A 20,669-nucleotide genomic window follows, 5' to 3' on the forward strand; every position below is an offset into this window, starting at 1 on the left:
GAGGCTGTTTTCTGGGATCTGATTGGCCAAAAAGCTGCAGGTGAAGCTGACAGGGAGACGGAGATGAACCCTCTTCTTCTTTGGTCTCACTTGTATATTCAGCACTTTGGCGGAGTCTGCTTTCATTTCTGGTGTTCTGGTGACGCGTTATTTCGAGGTTACGCTTCCTGTCAGCACTGATGTGACCGCTGGGCGAGCTGCACTTCCTCTGACTGACCTCAGAGTGGCGCTGTCACCCTGCAGAAGCAACTGGGCGCTGCCTTTTGATTTAAAAAATATATGTATATCCTGAGGTTTTTGAATTCGGAGCTCTCTGTGGGTCCGTGAACGCGGCACAGGCGGATATCTTCGTGCTCTCAGCAACTGCAGTTTGTGGAGTTGGAGTCGGAGGGTGGAGGAGTGCGGAGCAGGCTGCGTGATTCTCTCTGTCCGGATCGATCACAGCTGATCAGATGGGATCGATGTGTTAGAGGTGCGTGGCGTTCACTTTCAGCTGATTTTAGTTGTTTGTGAAACTTTCGGGGTTTAAACCGAGCGGGTGGGAAACCGAACAGTTGTGTGACCTCTGACCCTTTTAAACAAACGTTAATTAAAGTTCTCGCGGGAAGCAGCATGTGATTGCTGAAGCGGCAAAGTATCGATAGATCAGCGATGGGGTCACGTGCTGCTGTGTTTAAAACGCGGCGAAAAAGACTAGCTCAGCTGAGAGAGATGAGCACCGGGCCGTGAACGCCTCCTCCTTAATCAAACTCAGCTTTGTGCGTAAAACGATCAGATCAATAATCCCAGTCCTCACGGGAGAAGCACAAACCAGGCTTCACCTAAAACAGCCTCGTGTGCTCCGTTTTAGCTGCCAAACCACAGCCAGATAAATCTTCTAAAAGTGGCCGAAATTTGAATGGAGTCTGGTCTGGTTGTATTTGAGCAGATGTGTATTATTATATATAGTATTATATAATAATGAATGTGTGGGAAACCAGCCCTCAGTGTGTATGTACAGTGTTTTTGTTTGATGAAAATAGAACCAGAAAGTAAGAAGTTCACTTGAATAAACGCAGTCCTAAATTAGCCAAATTGTCAGTTTCCCACTCAGTGCTGTTCTCCTAAAATACAAAGATTGGGAGTTTCAGAATAAAATCTAACGTGAACACAGTTTGAATGAAGTCTGGTGTTGTTTGCTAAGTGTGTGTTCACAGGCACTGTGGTGCTGTTTGACGAGACAATGTCAGCTTTCAGAACATTTCATTGTGGTGCAGCTGATTGGCTGAGGGACTGATTATCTGCATGAACAGGTGTTTCCCGAAAGCGCTCGTGTCTTCGCACCCCGGGACAGCAGCTGCTGGAGACTCGTTAGTTTACAGATCGATCCATGATGAACATGCACCATCCACTCACCTGTCAGCGGCTCATACTCAACCACGCGTTTCAGTTTTTATTCTGAAAGGCTTCTTCTGCTTCCTCCTCAGATATGGCGTGTGTGTGTGTGTGGCTGGCAGGTGTGTGTCTGCTGAGCATGCGTGTTGAGGCTCATCATGGATTGGATAGAAGCAGTGACCACGCCCACCCAGAGCAGCATCATCATCATGTGGTGTCCACCAGCGACACAACCTCAGGTATGAAGCACTCTTATGTTCATGTGTATATGAATGATGTCACCCACCTCTTATTTAACTGTTTACAAAACAAACCTTTATTTTTTAAACAAACCGGGGATCCTGATTACTTGTCAAATTAAAAGACTTCCTGTACCATCTTAGGATGTTGTAGATTACATTCATTTTAAATTAAAGTGGCTCAAAATACTGTTATTAATTATGCTAGAAGTCATCGTGATGGCAGAAAAATCCTGAATCATTCCCAGTCCGTTATAATTAGCTTGCTAACTACTTGTTAATCATGTTAGCCGTTATCGTAGAGAGTAAATGTTAGTTGTACATCTTTGCTGGAGAAAATTAACATTGTTTGATGATTTTAATACAAGTAACATCATGGTGAGGTTAGATAGCTAGCTGTTAGATCGCTATTCCACTTAAAACTCGTAGCTGACCATACTAGAGATTTTGGATGAATTAGCCTACCTTATCTACTCAGGACAGTACGTTTATTACATCAGGTAGCTTTTAACCCTTGTAATGTCCTCTGGATTCCCATACACCTGGGGTCATTTGACCTGAGGACAACACAAGGGTTAAATAACACCTGTTTTTTTCCAGGTCATACTAACTAATGCTAGCTTACTGGCTAATGCGAGAAAATTGCTTGATACCCAGCAAGGTTACCTTTGCTGCTACATTGCTACCTGTTTTGCTAAGGTTAGTTCAAAATGCTAACTGAACCCAAATCAGTTTTTTTGTGCTTACATGACCTGAAACTCATGAGGTGTTTCCTGAGCTCAAGGCTATTGGCTCATGGACTTCCAATCAAGACTTCTCTTTTAGGGTCACCCCCTTGCTGGACATTAGAAAGCTTGCAGACACTGAAAAACTGGCTTCAATTTTCAGATGTGAAAGCTACGTCCATCTTTTATAAGCAGTCTGGACCTGCCCCTCTGCAGGTTTTCAGGATCAGGCCAATCATAAGAATGTGGGCTTTTAAGGAGGGGTGCCTTAAAGAGACGGGAGCTAAAGCAGCCAGTTTCAGACAGCAGATCTACAGATCTGAGAACAGGCCTGGTAACAAGCAGAATAAGCCCCCTCCATTTAAACAACTGCTTGTGGAGTTTGACGTGTCAGTGGTTGAGGTTTTCTCCGAGGGTCATGTCTAGTCTGACCAGAGGACAAACGATGATCTGCTGCTCGCTCTTCCGTTGGTCATGTAAAGCAGCGGCGTTCTGTCATCGTAGTATGAGATGTCTTCATCAAGCATTGGCAGTTATTCAGAGCCGTCTCCGGCATGCTGAGACAAGCCAGCACGCTGCAGTCAGTGTTTCAGGACAACACGAAGAGGCGAGAGTTATTTCACGGGCTGACAGAGGTGACGTGACGCTCAGCTATTGTTGCCAAAGACGGCGGCACTTCCTGTGTGCGGTCAGCGTGTTTGTGGGTGTTCTTCATAGGAACCAAACAGCAAGACGGTGTGTGTGTGTGTGTGTGTGTGCGTGCGTTGTCTCAGAGCTGTGCAGCACTGATAGCGTGGGAGCTAGCCGTTGGCAGCTCACCACAGCTTCCTGAAAATGACAAGCTAACAGTGTCAAAGGAAGCAGGGTGACAGATAGGCTCCGCCCACAGCCTGATCGCGGACAGGAAGTAGAGATGGTGAGGATGGAGGAGAACGTGCTCCGGTCCTATGAGAAAACTGAGAGCCTGAAGGTGTTTCAGCTCCACAGGCAGTGATGGTGGTAATAAGGCAGCTGTTACACTTAATGCGTTTGCAGAAGCTGTGCAGGATGCATGATGGGAAGTGTAGTGACTGTGTAACTTTGACTCGACCTCCATCCTCATTATTCCCAGTCATCCGAGTATTTCCGTCCTCACAGCTGCTCGTCTTAAGCCTCAGACGCCGGCGCTCTTCACCTCGTCCCGGTCTTCTTCTGTGGTGTCACTGCTAATGACAGAAAACCTGAGCTTGTGTGTCTGTGTGTGTGCGTGTGTGTGTCCTCACAAGTGACTGTTGGTTCTCACAAGTATAGTAAAATGCAGATTTCGGTCCTCACAAAGATGAGGGGACACACACACACACACACAGACACACACTGACACACACACACACACACACACACACACACACACACACACACACACACTGACACACACACACACACTGACACACACACACACACACACTGACACACACACACACACACACTGACACACACAGACACACACACACACACAGACACACACACACACACACACTGACACACACACACACACAGACACACACACACACACACACACTGACACACACACACAGACACACACTGACACACACACACACACTCTCGGAGGCTGAAATGACCAAATGCAGTCATGAACTTTTCACTGCTGTCATGTTTGGTGACGATCAGACGCTAGCTGCTAGCAGAGGCTAACAGGAAGTGAGTGTGGCACTTTCAGTTGCTCCCTACTTCCTCGTAGTCGTCGTTCATGTGAACATGAGTTGTTGTGTGATGTTGTTTGGTGGAAACAGAAAGAATAATGAATCACAGACGGAGATGAAACAGCCACAGAGCCTGAAACTGTTACAGAAAGACTGAAAGTAGATTTAAAGGCAGACCTAAAATAACTTCCTGCGGGACGCGTCTCCGTTCTGTGACCCAAACAAAGATGGCAGGTGCGAGCGATGAGTGTTTACTCTTCGTGCAGCTGTCTCTGGCTGCGTGTGGCGTGGTCACTCTAGAGCTGAACTGAAACCAGGACAGGAAGTCACACGTGGATGATACCTGAGCAGCAGGAGGTCAGTCAGAGACGTTGTGTGCCTGCAAAGATGGAGGGAAACGTTTTTACAGGCTCATTTTAATAAAGTGTCACTCGATGTTGTGTTTGACCCCCGATGACCTCTGACCACCGCAACAGCACGCACGGTGGGCGGGGATTGTCCCGGCTGTGACTCAGTGACGGATGTTTCCTCTCGTAGATCTGTGCGCGATAGACCAGCAGCTCTGCGAGGACGAGAACTCTCTGCTGAGCTTCGAGGCGATCCGCAGCATCCACAAGCTGATGGACGACGACGCCGACGGCACGGTGGACGCGACCGAGACGGACGAGGTGAGACACGAGGCTCCGAAAGCTTCACGCGTGCACGCGGGCTCAGACTCTAACTGTGAGCTGCTCTCAGTTTCTCAGGGAGGATCTGAAGGATCACAACCCCAAAGCCAAACACAGCAGCTTCCACCGAGCCGACGCCCACATCAGCGTGGAGGACATGTGGAACGCCTGGAAGGGCTCCGAAGGTGGGTGTGAGCGAAGGAGCACCATCACCTCCCCTCCAACCAGGCTCGAGCACACGCGCACACCAGCACACGCGCCAGTTAAAGATGTGCGGTGTACTTCCCTGTCTGACCCCATCAAAATAAAAGCTGCAGTTAAAATCAGCAGGTGTGAAGGCAGAAAGGAAACGATGAGGGGAAAAATGCTGCCTCGACTTCCTGCTCAGTTTGTCAGCAACAAAAACACAACGTTTGTCAAACTCTATTTTTGGAGGAGAGGCTGGAGTTAAAGCCGCCATCACTCGGCGACGCTGACAGTTTCCTGTTTGTTTACACATGCCGGCTGCTTCAGGTGTGTTTACTGTGTTTTCAGTCTACAACTGGACGGTGCAGCGGGTGGAGGACTGGCTTGCCAGCGTCGAGCTGCCTCAGTACAGAGAAAGCTTCAGGAGACACCAGCTGGACGGCCAAGCGCTGCCCAGGTAACCACGACGATCTTTATTTAACACAGACGCTCGCCGTGAGTCAGCAGTAACACGGAGACACTGATCCTGACCCGTCCTCAGCTGCGAGGTCACAAAGTTCAGCACGTTTTAGTGTAAACATTCAGAGCGCGATGTGTGTGTCTGCTGTGTGTTTCCACTTCCTGCAGGTTGGCGGTGAAGAACGCGACCCTGACCGTGTCCGTGCTGAAGATTTTAGACCGGAGTCACGCTCAGAAGCTGCAGCTCAAAGCTCTCGACATCGTGCTGTTCGGGCCGCCGCCAGGTGTGTGTGCACCAACGTGTGCATGTGCGCGTGTTTCTGCGCGTGCTGCTGGTGTGTAATGTCTGTGTGTCTGCAGGCCAGCAGAGCCGCTGGAAGGACCTGGTGCTGGGTCTGTCCATCCTGATGGCGCTTGGCGGCTGCTGGTTCGCCTACGCCCAGACCCGGAAGTCCAGAGACGACCTGGGGAAGCTGGTGAAGGACCTGGAGAGCCTGCAGAGGGCGGAGCAAAGCCTGCTCGACCTGCAGGAGAAGTACGTCCTCCAGCACCACGCCCACACTCAGCTGATGGTCTATAGACTGTATATAAAAGATGGTAGCAGGCAACATTAGCATTTTAGCCACCATGTTGTGTTTTGGGGGGGGGGGGGTTGTGACAAGAGGGTGGAGTTACAGACTGTACGCAGGTACCTGCTGACCTGTAACATCCAATTAAAATCCTTCCTCTAAACCAGGGGTGTCCAACTGCAGGCCTCGGGGGCCGGTGTCCTGCAGGTTTTAGATCTCACCCTGGGTCAGCACTCCTGAATCACATGATTAGTTCGTTACCAGGCCTCTGGAGAACGTCAAGACATGTTTTCATTTAGCCCTTTAAATCAGCTGTGTTGGATCAAGGACACATCTAAACCCTGCAGGACACCGGCCCTCGAGGCCTGCAGTTGGACACCCCTGCTCTAAACCGTTAACTGAACAGCAGCCACGTTATGGGTTTATTTGACAGCACAAAGACGGCCCAGAGGACCAGAGGTGAACTAGCACGCAGCTAGCAGCTGCAGCCTGTCATCAAACAGGCCACGCCCCCAGCAGTGGCTCTGTGTTTTGGCAGGTTGTTTAAAAAAGTCCAGAGAAAAAACAGAGCAGCTCGTTTTATTATAACTGTGACAGCACAAGGAAGCAACCTGTGTGTGTGTGTGTGTGTGTGTGTGTGTGTGTGTGTGTGTGTGTGTGTGTGTGTGTGTGGACAGCCTCTGCAGAGGTGTCCTGTCTGAAGTCCTTTTATGGGCATGAGTGCCCAGCAGCTCACTCTGCGCGCGCACACACACACACACACACACACGCTGTAACAGCGATCACATTGCAGATCAAAGTGATAGCGTTGCCATGGCAGCAAGCAGTTATCTTGATAGTAATCGTGTGTTTGTTTTATAAAGTCAGCTGCTCTCCACACGCTGCAGACTCCAGCTGTTCCTTATAAAGCTCCAGATGTTTGCAGGTCTGGACCTTCTTCACGAGACAGACGAGCTTCCTGTGTGGATGCAGCTACGCGTTCGCTGGCCGTGGTTCTCGGTGACGTTGCTCCTGCTCACTGTGTGCTCTCACTAGTCTCACTAGTGGACGACTCGCACAGTCTCTCATAGAGCCGGGGGGGCTGTGAAGCACAGCCAACCCCACGCCCTCCAACATGCAGCTGCTCCTCCTTGATCCTGGTTCTGCTGTTCGTGTTAAAGAGGAGTTCTTCCTCCCCCCTGTCTCTGATTGCTTCTCAGAAGGGGCTTCAGAGCACACTCACACTGTCATTATCCTCACTGCTCCTGTGTGAGCTTATACCAGGAGTTAAAACACACACAGCTGTTATTACTGTTGTTGCTACTTTTACACACTCAGCTGATCTGCTGGGATCAATTGAAGCATCGGCTCTGTTTCCTGTCTGAAATCCCCCAGCTGCTGTCTGTTTGTCCTCTCTCCAAAAATAGCCCCCCCCCCCCCCCCCAACACACACACACACACACACACACACACACACACACACACACACACGTCTCCTCAGGTGGAAGAACAGCGCCTCCTGCTGCCATCAGTGATAACTGAAGGCCAGCAGCTTCTTTGTGTTGCTGCGCTGGCATGCGGAAGTCATCAGTCACATGACAGGAAGTCAAGCTTCTTAATTGTGAACATTTTCCAGATTCTATTTAATTTTTTATGACTAAACAGTAAAATGAGTAAGAAATTCCACAGGTTAATCATCAATAAAAGTCAATAAGGAAATGGGTCGGTTAGGAAATAGTAGAGTAGGAATAAAAACAGTTTCATTCTAAAAGTTCAGCGCTCTGAACCTGCTGACCTCACTTCCTGTGCTAACAGGAAATGCTGATCTCCTTCATAATGACGTGGCTGTGGGGCCGTGAGGAGAGTCAGATGTGAGCTTCAGCAAATCTGCGACATGCAGACATGAAGTTTCAGTTTCTTCAGTTTTTATTTGGGATTTTTGCCATTTCTGTGAGGGACCATCAAAGTTACCCTTCATCAGAGCCTCTGCTCCAGCTCCTCACAGCTGCAGGCTGCCCTCAGTTTGTGGGCTCGACACACTGAGAACATCGTCAAAGTCCAACTTCTTCCACTGATCCAGGAGCAGTTTGGTGACAGCCTGTGAGTTTTCCAATCTGCTGGAGCTCCTGTCCCACAGCATAGCCACAAGTATCATTATTATTAAATTAATGTTTTGCAAACTCCCAGATCTGAATCTGATCCAGAACGTGTTGTCGTTGCATGAGAAGCCAGCTAACCTCAGCTGAGCCTTTCAGGTTGGCGTGTTTTGACGATTCTTAAACATCACTCGAACGCTCATCTCCGTAAATGTCTTTGACTCTGTGGAAATGGGACACGGGTGGAAAGTGGTGACGCCGTTTTAACCCGACGTGTTGCTGCTCTCGTTGTTTTTTCATGGCAGGCTGCAGCAGGCTCAAGAGGAGCAGCGCTGCGTCCAGGTGGAGAAGGTGAAGGTGGAGGAGGAGCTGAGGAACGAGATCAACTCGGCCAAGGAGGAAGCTCTGCGGCTTCGTGAGCTGCGAGAGGGAAACAAGAACGAGCGGAGCCGGCAGAAATATGCCGAGGAGGAGCTGGAGCAGGTGGGGCCGTTTAAAACACCGCCCGTCCGTCCCTCCATCAATTCATCGGCTCATCTTTGTTCTGTGTTCACCGCAGGTCCGCAAGGTGCTGAAAAAGGCAGAGCGGGAGCTGGAGTCACGAGTCCACTGGACCCCGCCGGAGGCGCTGCAGAAGTGGCTGCAGCTGACGCACGAAATCGAAGTTCAGTATTACAACATCAAGAAACAGAGCGCTGAGCGGCAGCTGCTACAGGCCAGAGAGGGGGTGAGTGAAGCAAAGATAATTGGCTTAAATTTAACGTTTCTCTGATGGACGTCTCTCAGGGACACTTCCTGCTGTGGAAAATGGCCAAAAAGCAACTTTCCAGAAAGCAAAAACCATCCCTGAGCCCCTTCAAGGTCGTCTCCAGGACCTCTGGAGCTGCTTCTACTTTCAGATCTGTCTGGAAGACCTGCTCTGATGTCCTGCAAACATCAAATTCTTAGTCAGCAAGTGTCCAAACCTGACAAACCTGTTGGTGTCCTCTGGGTCGTTCATGGTGAGTTCATCAGTCAGGGAGAGACGGGGACATCCTGATGCATGAGGGAAGCGGTCAAGCCCACTGATGCCTTTCAAGAAAAGCTGGAGCTGACTCGTCCAAATTTCGTTTTATACAGAAACAGGGCCTGAGCAGAAACACAGGACTTTAATAAGTCTGAAAGTGGATATTTACGAGTGTAATACGAACCAAAATTTTGTATCATGTTTGGTTTAGACGCACTATGAGAGCTGAAAGCGGAAGTCGTCCAGGCTCTTTAGTCTGGTTTGACAGTGTGTTTCCTGCAGCAAAATCCTTCATTATCCTCAAATACTTACTGGAAAATAGTTATAGTTAATTAGTTATTAGTTAAAAATAGTTGGGGGCTTATCCGGGATTGAGCCAACAGTTTACAACATGCATTTAGCTTTCTTTCCTAAACGGGAGCTGAGGTGACTACTGTGGAAGTCCTGACTGATAAAGAGTTGATGTCAAATATTCAAGCTGAGGGTCACTGTTGAGACTCTGGAAGAGGTCAGAGCGGGACTTCCATGGGGAGATGGCCTTGAACGCACCTCACACATGATACAGGAACCATATCGGGATCCTCATCATTTCTACATTTTGTCATTTTGATGTTATCCTGACTGTGAGATAAACAAGCTAAAGCACACATGATGAAGACGCTGTCATGAGATTTGAGCTAAGATTTATAGATTTGTAGGAGCAGCACCGTAAACTGCACAGAATCGATATATTCTGATATTGGTTTACCATTACGGTGAGAAAAAACACACACTAACATTGATGATGATGATGATGAGGCTGGTGTTTCAGGCAGAGAAGATCAAGAAGAAGAGGAGTTCTCTGTTCGGCACGTTTCACGTGGCTCACAGCTCCTCGCTGGATGACGTCGATCACAAGATCCTCTCCGCCAAGTGAGTAAGCGCAAAGCCTGCAGTTCCTCTGATGTCCAGCGGAGGCAGCAGTGAGTCGGTGCTCATAGACTCCCATGTTAAACTTTACAGCAGAAACAAACATGCTTGCAGCCTGATACACAAACTGTTTGGTCTATGTAGATTATTTTTCTAAATAACCTGTTTTAAATTAAATTAAGGCTTAGAATTGGCATTTGGAGGGGCGTGGCCTGCTTGATGGACAGGTGACTGTGGAGTCCCTGAACTATTCTTTCTGTATAAATATTCCTGTTTCTTTCCTCTGTGCTCACTCTGTGGGACATATATTTGCTGATGCGTCCTGTTACACGCGCACCTGTGTTACCTGCACAGGTAGCTTATTTTGCTTCTCTTCCTCCTCAGACAGGCCCTGGCTGAGGTGACAGCGGCGCTGCGGGAGAAGCTGCACCGCTGGCAGCAGATCGAGTCTCTGACGGGCTTCTGTTTGGTCACCAATCCAGGCCTCGGTGCGCTAGCCACCGCCCTCAACCTGGACCCGTCCTTCCTCGGGCTGCGACCTCCGACCCCTCAGCACCTTCTCCTTTCTGATGACCTAGATGACATGGACGAGGACATCCTTTCTCCGGGGACGCTGCAGTGTAAGTCTGCTCTGTGACGTCATCACAGTAACCCTGAGTCAGTTTAACTAGCAGTTGGAAAGTCGGCTGTGATCCTGAGTTAGCTTAGTTAAGCTAACTCAGGATCACTTTGATGGCTCTTAACCTGCTGCCTTTTGCAGATCAGCTGATCTCTACACTCAGAACAAAGATTTGGATGTTCTGATTCATACACTTTTGCTCTCTGATCATTTCGTTAGAATGAAATCTTAAGGTGAAGTCCTGAATTAAGAACAGTGGAACTTTCCTTCAACTCTTCTTCTTCTTCAGAGTCACATGATGCAACAAAAACACAAACCCTAAACTTCAGAGTTAATCATTACTTACCTTCTCTCAGCTCACCTGTGGTCCCCTCTCTGTCTCCGCCTCCTCCTCTGATTGGTCTTATTTTCTTGCCGTCTCTTGATTGGCTCCTTCCAGACGCAGCGTGGCAGATGGACCGGCGAGTCAGCGACCTCTGGCCCCTGAGTGGCATCGCAGACACCCAGTCAGCGTGGAAACAATCCGGTTGGCCTCACCCCTTCCTTAGCCTTCCTCTCTTCTGATTGGTTCATACCTCTGTACAAACCCAACCAATCAGCACCTAAAACACATTTAAGATCCTTTAAAGCATTTCAAAGGAAACCTGATCAGAGGAAAAATTCAGAATAATTTTTCTTCATTCCTGCAAAGTCTGAATAATCTTTTTCAATCAGACACAGAGGTATTGATCAGTCGTGCAAAGACGTTCACATGAACACAGATTCTTTTTCTTTGAAGTGCATTTTACTATAGAAAGTTTTCCTTTAATCAAGGAAGTTAGATCCTTGATTAAATGTCAGAATATTAAACAGTTTGACTGCGTAACACACGGGAGCTGCTGCCTGTTCCACCTGAAACTGATGTTACAATGTAACTATAGGCAGGAATGTAACTATAGGGGTATGATTGTAGCTGAAATACAGTTTGTGCACGCAGCAATAAAGTTTGTTCACTCAAAGTAAGCTTTTCTTCGCTCAAAATAAATTTTTCCTCAAAATGCAACACTTGCACCTGCAATTGTTTTATGTGCGCTCAGAATAGTGGCACAAAAATAAGGCCTTACTAAATGGGCAACATTAATATTCAGATTTGAATCTGAATATTTTTTAACTTCTTTTAAAATCGGTAAGTTTATTACGTTTGGCATTAATGATTTTTAGTTACTGTGTCAAAATATTAAACCGGGTCAGTGTCCCTGTGAACGCCTCGTCGAGTGTTTCTCTTCTTCCTCCTCATCTTCTTCCTCCCCGTGTGGTTGGACATTCAAACTTCAGTTTGTTCTTCTGCTTTTTCTCTGAAGTCCCGGAGCCCTCACTTCATTTTAATAACCTGCTTCTGCCTCTTCCTTTCACTAACATCCACTTTAATAGCAGCTGATGTTTTGTAACTCGGCTGGACTGTGACGTCAGTTCATGCAGCAAAAGCTTGAAAAGCACAAAAAAAATCGCTTGTAGAAAAATAAAATGAGCTCAGGTTGAACGACAGAAGAGCTCAAAGAAGAAACATGAAAAATGTTCTGAAAGCTGAAGAAAACACCGGATTTTATTTTGAAGGTTTGGCTGCTAAATTTCAAAATACAAGCACATTTTTCTGCCTTTTCTTTGACCCTTTTTAGTTTAAAACTGCTTTCTTCTATTTGTGAGCTGAATTTATTTTGGTTTCCAAAATAAGAGTCTCATTTGTAACTCTACACTCTCTTTGTCCTGCAGCTCAGAGTGTGATGCCCCTGCGACAGAGGATCGGAGACCCCGCCCTGAACACTTTCAGCTCTCAGAGGTTGGTTGAAGGGCGGAGCTTGGTTCCACAGGAAGGACGTGACCCGTTCACATCGTGCCGCCCTCCCAGCGGCCGGCAGAATCGCAGCCGCTCCATTGGCCACCTGGAGTTCCCCCCTGTGCCTCCCCCTTCTCTCTCCTCCGCCCTGTCTCACCCCTCCCTCAGCCCCACCTCCTCTTCTCACCCCCCCACCTTCTCCTGCTCTCCTCCACCTTCTGACTCTTCTTCATGCGCTGAGGGCACCGCCCACTTTTCTGCTCTGTTCCTCCGTTCTTCCCATTTCCACTCTGCGGAGGCGACGTCCAGCCTCCCGCCTGGAGGGGGCGCTGTGACAAGTCAAGCACAGCGCTGTCGCTCCAGCAGCTTCCGGTATTTTTCTCTGCATGACTGTTTTCCAAACCTGATGCACTAACGAGACCGAAGCAGTCGAATCAGTGGGCCTCGCTCGGTTTGAGATAATTTATGAGACTCGCCGGTTCAAGTTCAAGTTTTAGTTTGAATTCTCAGGTGGTCAAAAGTGAAGGACATGCAGAGGGCTGTTGTGAGCAGGCCTGCAGGTGATCTGTGGGGACGCCTAAAGGGAGCAGCTGATAGAAGAAGGGAAGGTTGTCAAAGTATATTAGAGTTTGGAATCCATCGTATTGGGAGGTTCAGGAGGAACCACATGGACGCCGTCCTGGCTGTAGAACAGTGAAGCTTCTCTTTAACCTCGTGGTTCTTCTGGCTGTGTTGCAGGTGTCTGCAAGTACAGCCTGCTTCTGTTTAGGGGACTCGGTGAAGGTGTTCAGATGTACCTCAGGTGGTGTTCAAAGCTGTGAAGTTGACATGTGACCAGATTGGAGCTTTGTCTGTATTTCTGGTCAAAAGCAGCTGCTGCTGGACCAGATGTGGTTCACTCGACTTGGTCAGAGTGTAGTCCTCAGCACCTGCTGGAGCGCTTTCTTTCAGAGTTTAAAGTATAGTAGTGCTCAGGGTCGACAGTAATTGAAAGTTGTTGAACCCTGGAAAGGTTGTTAGGCCATCCAGTCGATGTGTTTGTGGACTTGCTGAGGACTTGCGAGCTCACCTGGTGTGACCAGAGTGTCCACACCTTTGGAAAATGCTGGGGTTGCCTGTTGTATTCAGCCCTGTGACGTTTATCGACTGGAGCTCAAAGCGTAGGTCGTCCTTTTAGGAACTTTAGAACCGTGTTTCTGTTTGAGAAACCAAGTTATGCTTAAGTATCTCCAGATTTTAAGTTGTCTTTTGTTTTTTCTTTTTTTTATATGGTGGAATAGTCGTCTGGGTTGGAGGAGTGTTGTTGCCCCAAGCACTGACAACAGATTGGAAGGTGGAGGTGAGGTGGACCTTTGGATTGTTTAGTCCCATCAGTTTTGTGGGAACTGGACGATGGCAAAGAGAGAACTGTGGGAGAACATGAAGCTGGTTGATCTGTGTTTCTACCCTCTGCAGCTGAAGGCTGGTCACTAGGCTCTTGATGCAAACATGGATATAATCCTTCAACAGAACCCTTTGTTATTTATTTATTTATTATTTATTACCCTTTGTTCATAGTTGCTTCAAACACTGGCCTCAAAGGTGCTGTGAGATTACTCCAGCAAGCAGTGCACCAGTTGGTGGTCTTTGGTTGTCAGGTTGCTGATTGTCTCGACTGGTGTATGTGCGCCTTTTGTTGAAGATGTTTAGAAGCTTTAACATGTTGAGTGGAGCCACTGCTCCTTTAGATGTTGGGATTGATTCATCAGGATGTCTGTTTGGTGTCTTATTCCCAACGATCCCGGGAAAACGTTGCTGCCTTCGTGGCCCAACCTCAGATAAATGGATGAAGACTCTTAAATGTTTTGAATTTAATTTTAGGATCTTCTACGGGCGTTCTTTAGTTCTTAGAGTTAGTATCCAAGAGTTTTGAGGACTTTCTCTGAATTTGTTTCCTTCCAAACCTCAACAGTTCAGGTTGAGAGTTTAGGTAAGAAGAGATCAGGGGTGCTTAAAGAGAAAGCTTTTGATGAATGAGGCCCAATGTTTCACTGTTTCCTGCAGAGTTTCCTACTCTGTTATTAACATTTATGTTCTTTCCGGTTGTATCTTTCAGGGTCTCTGTGGTTTGCTGTTTCCCTCTAACTTTGCCTTTACCTTCTACTTAACAGAAAACATCCTCATTCAAAGCTTCTGCTTTACGAACTCGTTATTTTCCTGCTCTGCAGTAATAAATGCACGAGTCAGTCGTTTCTGTGTCGGCGCCACGTTTCCACCAGTCCGAGAACCAGTCATTACATATGAACACGTAGCAGGAGGCGGTTTCTTCTGTTCATCGTCCATGTTTCTAATAAGACTGCAGCGATTCAGACACGAGCGCACATGTTTACAGCGTCGTGCTGACAGCTAAGTTACGGCAGGCGGTCACCGATGTGTCGACCATGACTGCAGCGGTCTGTGTACTCAGTTATTCCAGCCATGGCTGTCAAACTGCAGCTCAGAGGTGGATTCTGATTTTTAAAAATGGTGGCTAAGAAGCTCGAGCAGTCGACCAATCATCTGCAGCTTCACCGAGACGCTCTGTCACCAGCGTCTCGGTGAAGAGTCTCAGCAGTCGCAAACCATCGTTTCTGATTTTCTCTTTCAGGGACATCATGAACCGCTCAGACTCTGACTCCGCCCTCCCGCAGTCTCACAGCGACCCCCGAGGTCAGCACAGCTCAAAGTCCTTCCTCCTGACGTCCAGGCTCCACCCACTGCAGGACCCGGGCTCCAGGCTGGGTATGGGAGGTGGAGGAGGAGGTCTAGAGAAGAGCTCCAGCCTCGGGGAGCTGAGGGGCATCTCTGCTTCCGTCCTCGCCTCCGCCTGCTCCACTCGCTCCCTCTGCATCACATCGGACGCTACAGACGGAACCGCCGTCTTCTCGTCGTCCACCTCTTCCAGCTCATCAGGTAGCGCCCGGGGGGCGGGGCTCCAGGTTCCCACCAGAAAGGGCGGCACGGAGGAAGACGCCGGCGAGGATAGCGAGTCGTCCGGCAGCCGAAGGAGAAACGCCTTTAACAAGCTCTTCAAGAAGAAACATGGACGTTACTGAGCATCACGCCAGGAACCCAAACGCTTTACGCTGCCGCTGGTTTCCCTTGTTTGATCGTGTCTCTGCATGACAGCGAAGATCAGACCTTACATACCACCAAAGAAAAGACGAGGAGGAGCCGAAACAGGGACGACCAGACCAACCATCAGCCCCAGTCCAGCAAACTAACACCAACATCGGCTCCCAGAGTATTTAAATGCTGTTGTAGTGGTACTTTTACTGCAGTGAAGGACTTCACTGCAGGAACTGCATCCTGTGTAAAAAGCTGTTTGTGAGTTGATGACATTATTGTCATGTTTTCACGATGTTACCAAAGAAATATCACGGTTTTGTTTTTTCCTCTGAAAGTGCCTCAGAAGTCCAAAATCTGCTGTGAGGCAGACTGTGGTTTGTGATGAAGATGCCCCAGAGCACTGCAGTGACTGAGCCTCACCTGTACGGAGGCCTGAAGCTGCCAGACTAAACAGAGTCATGTAAACAGCTCAGTGAATAGAATATTTCTGCCTTTAAATGTACCAAAAATAATAAATGTTGTGGTCTTAAAGGACATCTGCTGGTTCTCTGGGAGGGTTCACACCTGCGTCTGTTCAGCCTGTTTAAATGAAGCTGGTTGTCAATTTGGAGTCATAAATGACCTTTAGAATAACTTTGAATCATTCCTGATGTAGTCTTTTATCTACTGATAACATACAAACGGGTTATTTTCTGCTAACAGCATTTATTATTTCAGATTATTTCATTTTTTCTCATTGTTGTGGAAGAACATGAAAATGAGTGCAAACACCTTTAATAATCTATTAATCCATTTATAATTTTTGCCTCATAACTTTTGCACTGTCCACTTCCTGCTGTGACAAAACAAATTTCCCACGTGTGGGACTAATAAAGGTTATCTTATCTTATCTTATCTTATCTTATCAGTTCACTGATCTGAGGGACAGGCGAGTGTTTAACCAGCAGGGGGCAGCACAGAGCACAGCCTGTACAGAAGCATTAGACTTTCCAAAGGCTACGATTTACAGGTGTTTCCTAAATGCATCAAATGGCCACCGGATGATTTTGGAGGGAGAAAGTTTTCACAGGTCAAGGTTCCACCTTCAATGATGCCAGACATGTTGGTGTTCTGATTAAAGATGGCAGCATGACCGCCTTTAACAACCAGCCAATAGGAAAGCAGCTTGAAATGACGCTCTGCCCAATGGAAGTCAAATGTTTAACATTAAAGATGGAAACAGGAATCTTTGGTTTATTTGTGCTGGCAGACTGTATGATTGGTCGTCCAGCTGTTACCATGACAACACCTAGGATGATACAGAAAGGGTCCAAAACATCAGTGCGTTCATAGGAGCAAAGCCTGTGACTAGTTTCTCCATACAGGAAGTGCCTTGAAGCTGTCATCACCAACAACTCGTCAGTTCTCATCACCTCGCACGCTTTGTATTGTGAGGTAAAGACTCCACAAGAACACAGAGAAAACCCAAACAATCAGATGATGTCCCACGATTAAGCGCTGGGCGACAGTAGGAGGGGAAAACTCCAACAGAACCAGGCTCAGGGAGGGAAGGCCCTCTGCCGGGTGGGGTGAGGGGAGGAAGACAGGACGCTGAGGAGGATGATAATGATTCAATGCAGAGAGGTGTATGTGTCGATGGTGAGAAGGCGGTGTGGGAGGAAGAGGGTGTCTTCTTCAGGGAGGTTCTAGAGAGCTAAGACGTCTTTGACGTCCTAAAAGAAGAAGTCCTACTCCGTCATGACGCTCTGCTGTTTCATTATTCATTCTTTTCATTACCGAGGGTTTGTAAAAGTGTGGCAGAGGGCTCCCAGCATATCCACACCACTGACCCCAGGTTTACTGTGTTTACCACAGCGCGGCGCTCGCTAACCTTTAGTCTGATCACCAGAGTGCTGCACAGACATGTATTCACTGAGGAGGACCTCGAGTTCTTCATCAGTGCATCGGATGCAGACCAGGAGGCCGCAGGTCAGTGAACGCCTCGTGTTCTCGGGGGTTGGATTTGAAACGTCTGCGCTTTCTGTTGTAACGAAGGAGGTTTTGAGGTTGAGTAACTTCTCTTTGGTCACATTTCCGCAAGCGTCTCTTTCACCTTATAAGGTCTCCTCCTTCATAAAACTTCTTCCTGTCTGCTTCACCCCTCCCCTCCAACCACGTCCTGTGTCTCAGTGCTCAAACCGCCAAAGCTGATTGGTCTGAAGATACGGTGACATGCAGTGAAAACAACACTGTAGTAAGTGTGATGTTGAGGCCTTTGTTGTTCGTCCTGAACATGAAAACACGGTTTCATATGCCTGGATGGCGGCTGCAGGAGGAAACGAGTCCTCTTTGAAAAAAATCCTGTCAGAGCATCTTCCTCTCTGCTCCACCCTCAGCTTCACCACAGGCGTGGGTTTCTCTTGTGATGCAAAGAGCTCAGGAAGCACTGCTGAAACAAAAAAGGAGAAATGAGAGAAGAAATATCTGCTCGAGTGACCCAACTTCCTCTCAGAGCCGAGGAGACGTCCTGCAGCTTCCTCTGTTTACACAAAAATACAGGCTGTGGTCGACAAACTGACACAAACATGCTAAAAATATGAATAAATATCAGTCAGAGATGGAACATTATTATTGGTGTTTCTTTTCTTAAAGGCTGAAATTATTGATGAAATTCAATATTGTAAACAGTGAATAAAAAAAAAACCCTAAACAAAACCTTAGCTCGAGAGCAGAAATGTGAGCCGTAAACAAAACGTTTGGTGACCTCACTCTGATTTCTTGAGTCCAGCACCTGCACTTTGACCCCACAGTTCGACTTTTAGCTGCCTGAGGTGAGCACATTTGGTCGAGCAGCTCCACAGACTGAACGAAGGCACCACACAGACTCAGGTACCTGCTAATCAACCTGCTCAGCAACATCCAATCAGCATCCTGTACAGAGGCGAGAGCTGCCTGCCATGTTCAACCTTTAAAGAAATAATCATGTTTACAGCCGGATACAGAAACTGGTTTGGTGTCCGTAGATAATTTCCTCCTTCATAACAACTGTTTAGATTCTGTTACAAATTCAGTCAATTTTTAAGCCTGTTTAATAGAACAAACATTTTATACTCCCAGATTAGTGTGTAATTATATTGTCCATCAAACTGATGCAGTCTGAGCTAAGCATCCCAAAATGTTAGTGCAGCTTTGACTAACAGAAACCAATTGCAGCTAACAGCAGCTAACAGCAGCTAAAAGATGGTAAGATTAGCTAACAGCAGTACTTTCCAACGGTTCAACATACATTAACTCCAGCCATCACGCAGCATTGACAGCTGAGGTAAACAGCCTTCAACAGATAGAGAAGAACCCCGAATGTTTCTCCGGGTCCTCACGGGCCAGTTTATAATCCATATAATGGTGAAAACACACTGTAAAGGTAAAGTTTGCATTATTAGGGGCGTGGCCTTTTTGTATTAAAGGTGCATGGCGATGCAGGCAGCTGTAGCTGCTAACTGTCTGTTTTTTTGGTGCCTTTTTCTATCTGCCAATCATAAGGCAGAACCACTTGAACCCAATGTTTCCACTTCCTGCTCCTCTGTGACTCTGATAGGACCGTAATCTCCAAAGGGAGCATCAGACCTGAAGCCAGAGAGCGAGACCATAAAGTGATCCGGAGAGAGTTCACTGAGCAGAACGCTCATTTTCCCATCAACCAGAGCAGTCGCCCCCTGCTGGCGATCAGGAGGAATGCATTTTTAAAAGCTTCATCTCTGTAGTCAGATTTTATTTTTAAAAAATCCACAAAAAGAAAGTGTTGAAGAAAGTGTTAATGATGACAAAACTGCAAACAGTAATTAATGCTTAAAGACGGTTTAGCCATCAAGCTGCAGCTGTGTAATGTTCACAGAGGAAATAATTGGAACACAGTGGGTGCAGGAAGCAGTCGGAGCTGATGTGATCAGATAACCGTGTTTCGTAGCGACTCTGTTGTGAAAGATTTAAGTTCTTCATTTGTAAACAAAATGACTCTAACTGAGAACAGTGTTTGCGAGCAAAAGTCTTCCTTCCACTTCTGAGCGCTCAGCGGTTTCACGGGTTTAAATGTGACGATCGTGCAGACCGAGCTCAGAGACGTCAGGTTAATGAGCATGAGCTGAATTAAACCAGGTTTAATTGATGGGCATGAAGCTGCAGGACGATCAGAAACAGAGCGAGGTGATGACCATGTGACAGAACATGAGCTCTCTCTCTCTCGCTCTCTCGCTCTGAAATGACTCTGCTTCTATATTTAACCTGCAGGCTGGCTCTCTCTCTCTTTCACACATACTCGACACAAGCGAGGCGGCTGAGAGACGACGAGCAGGATGGAGGTAAAACTTCTCAAACTTTGCTTTCAGCTGCTGCTGGGTTTACACGTGTGTGTGTGTGTGTGTGTGTGTGTGTGTGTGTGTGTGTGTGTGTGTGTGTGTGTGTGTTCTGCTGCATCACAGTGGAGTTCAGATCAAAGTCGAGCACACTGCAGAGTGAACATTTTAAAAGGAACTGCTGCAATTTCGCCATGACTCTGAGCAGGCGGCCAGTGTGGCGTCCACATATTTCTGCTCATTCTGGCTTTACTGACGCAGTGACAACCCTGCAGGTTCGGTGAGGTGGCGTGCACTGAGCGTGTGCAAACTGCAGCTCGTACGATTCCACGAAGGCCCAGGACTTATCTCTGCTTTAAAAATAGTTATCAGTTAACAACGAACCGTAGTCTGCTCTGTCCTCACAGGATGTGGAGAGTCACGTAGGCCTTCCTGACATCAGGGCTGGATTACTGACTCTGTGCTCAGAGCACCTTCACCTGCACATGGTCCCAGTGCAGCTGCATGTTGTGTATGAAAGCATTTTAGCCGCCATCATGTTGTTGTTGTTCTGGGCAGGGAGTGGCCATATTCAGATGAGAGGGTGGCGAGGAGCTCAGGCTTGTTGTACGCTCTGTTAGTACAGTGACCTCCCAGCAGCCATGTTATTGGTCCCATGACATCATTAAAAACGCCCAACAGCCCAAATAGAGGTCTGATTCAGAGTCCAGTTAGCTGAGGTGAAGCTAGCAGACAGCTAGCAGCTACAGCCGCCTGTGTCTCCATCCACCTGTCAGTCAAAGAGGCCACGCCCCTGACAAAGCAAGCTTTAAGTCTTACTGAAATTTAAATATGATATTATGAAAGGGAGAAATAGAAAGGCTTTAAATGCTGTCGAGCTGAGGATTACTGGAGTCCCGCTGGATGTTTGGG

General features: G+C 47.6%; 2 protein-coding genes across 4 annotated transcripts in view; both read left to right on the forward strand.

The window, feature by feature from the left end:
• The first annotated feature begins 245 nt into the window (after positions 1-245).
• Positions 246-15,963, forward strand: LOC101477486 (stromal interaction molecule 1). Of its 3 annotated transcripts, XM_004556895.6 has the most exons (14): positions 247-472; positions 1,467-1,613; positions 4,576-4,706; positions 4,777-4,891; positions 5,241-5,349; positions 5,520-5,635; positions 5,712-5,886; positions 8,301-8,478; positions 8,555-8,722; positions 9,813-9,913; positions 10,295-10,530; positions 10,969-11,055; positions 12,279-12,345; positions 14,969-15,963. In XM_004556895.6, the coding sequence occupies exons 2-14, from the start codon at positions 1,469-1,471 to the stop codon at positions 15,414-15,416; spliced, it is 2,076 nt and encodes a 691-aa protein (XP_004556952.1). In that variant the 5' UTR covers positions 247-472; positions 1,467-1,468; the 3' UTR covers positions 15,417-15,963. The 3 variants fall into 3 exon arrangements, with proteins under 3 accessions (XP_004556953.1, XP_004556952.1, XP_076745603.1); XM_004556896.6 differs by lacking the exon at positions 10,969-11,055 and having other exon boundaries at positions 246-472; XM_076889488.1 differs by lacking the exons at positions 247-472; positions 1,467-1,613 and adding an exon at positions 4,268-4,395.
• Positions 15,964-19,497: 3,534 nt separating this feature from the next.
• The window catches only part of dub (duboraya), a 9,274-nt gene continuing 8,102 nt past the window's right edge, over positions 19,498-20,669 (forward strand). Inside the window, exons 1-2 of the mRNA XM_004556897.4 lie at positions 19,498-19,608; positions 19,693-19,763. Of these exons, the coding sequence (XP_004556954.1) occupies positions 19,758-19,763 (6 nt within the window). The 5' untranslated portion in view covers positions 19,498-19,608; positions 19,693-19,757. The remainder of the gene's footprint in view (positions 19,609-19,692; positions 19,764-20,669) is intronic.

Source organism: Maylandia zebra, linkage group LG10 (genome assembly GCF_041146795.1).
Source record: "Maylandia zebra isolate NMK-2024a linkage group LG10, Mzebra_GT3a, whole genome shotgun sequence".
NCBI classification, from domain to species: domain Eukaryota; kingdom Metazoa; phylum Chordata; class Actinopteri; order Cichliformes; family Cichlidae; genus Maylandia; species Maylandia zebra.

What these genes read in the sequence shown, in the direction of transcription:
- LOC101477486 (XM_004556895.6), top strand. Translation starts at nt 1,469, where the DNA reads ATGGCGTGTGTGTGTGTGTGGCTGGCAGGTGTGTGTCTGCTGAGCATG. An exon ending in CACCAGCGACACAACCTCAG is followed by an intron (nt 1,614 to 4,575) that starts GTATGAAGCACT and finishes TTCCTCTCGTAG; the next exon opens with ATCTGTGCGCGATAGACCAG. An exon ending in CTGCTCGACCTGCAGGAGAA is followed by an intron (nt 5,887 to 8,300) that starts GTACGTCCTCCA and finishes TTTTCATGGCAG; the next exon opens with GCTGCAGCAGGCTCAAGAGG.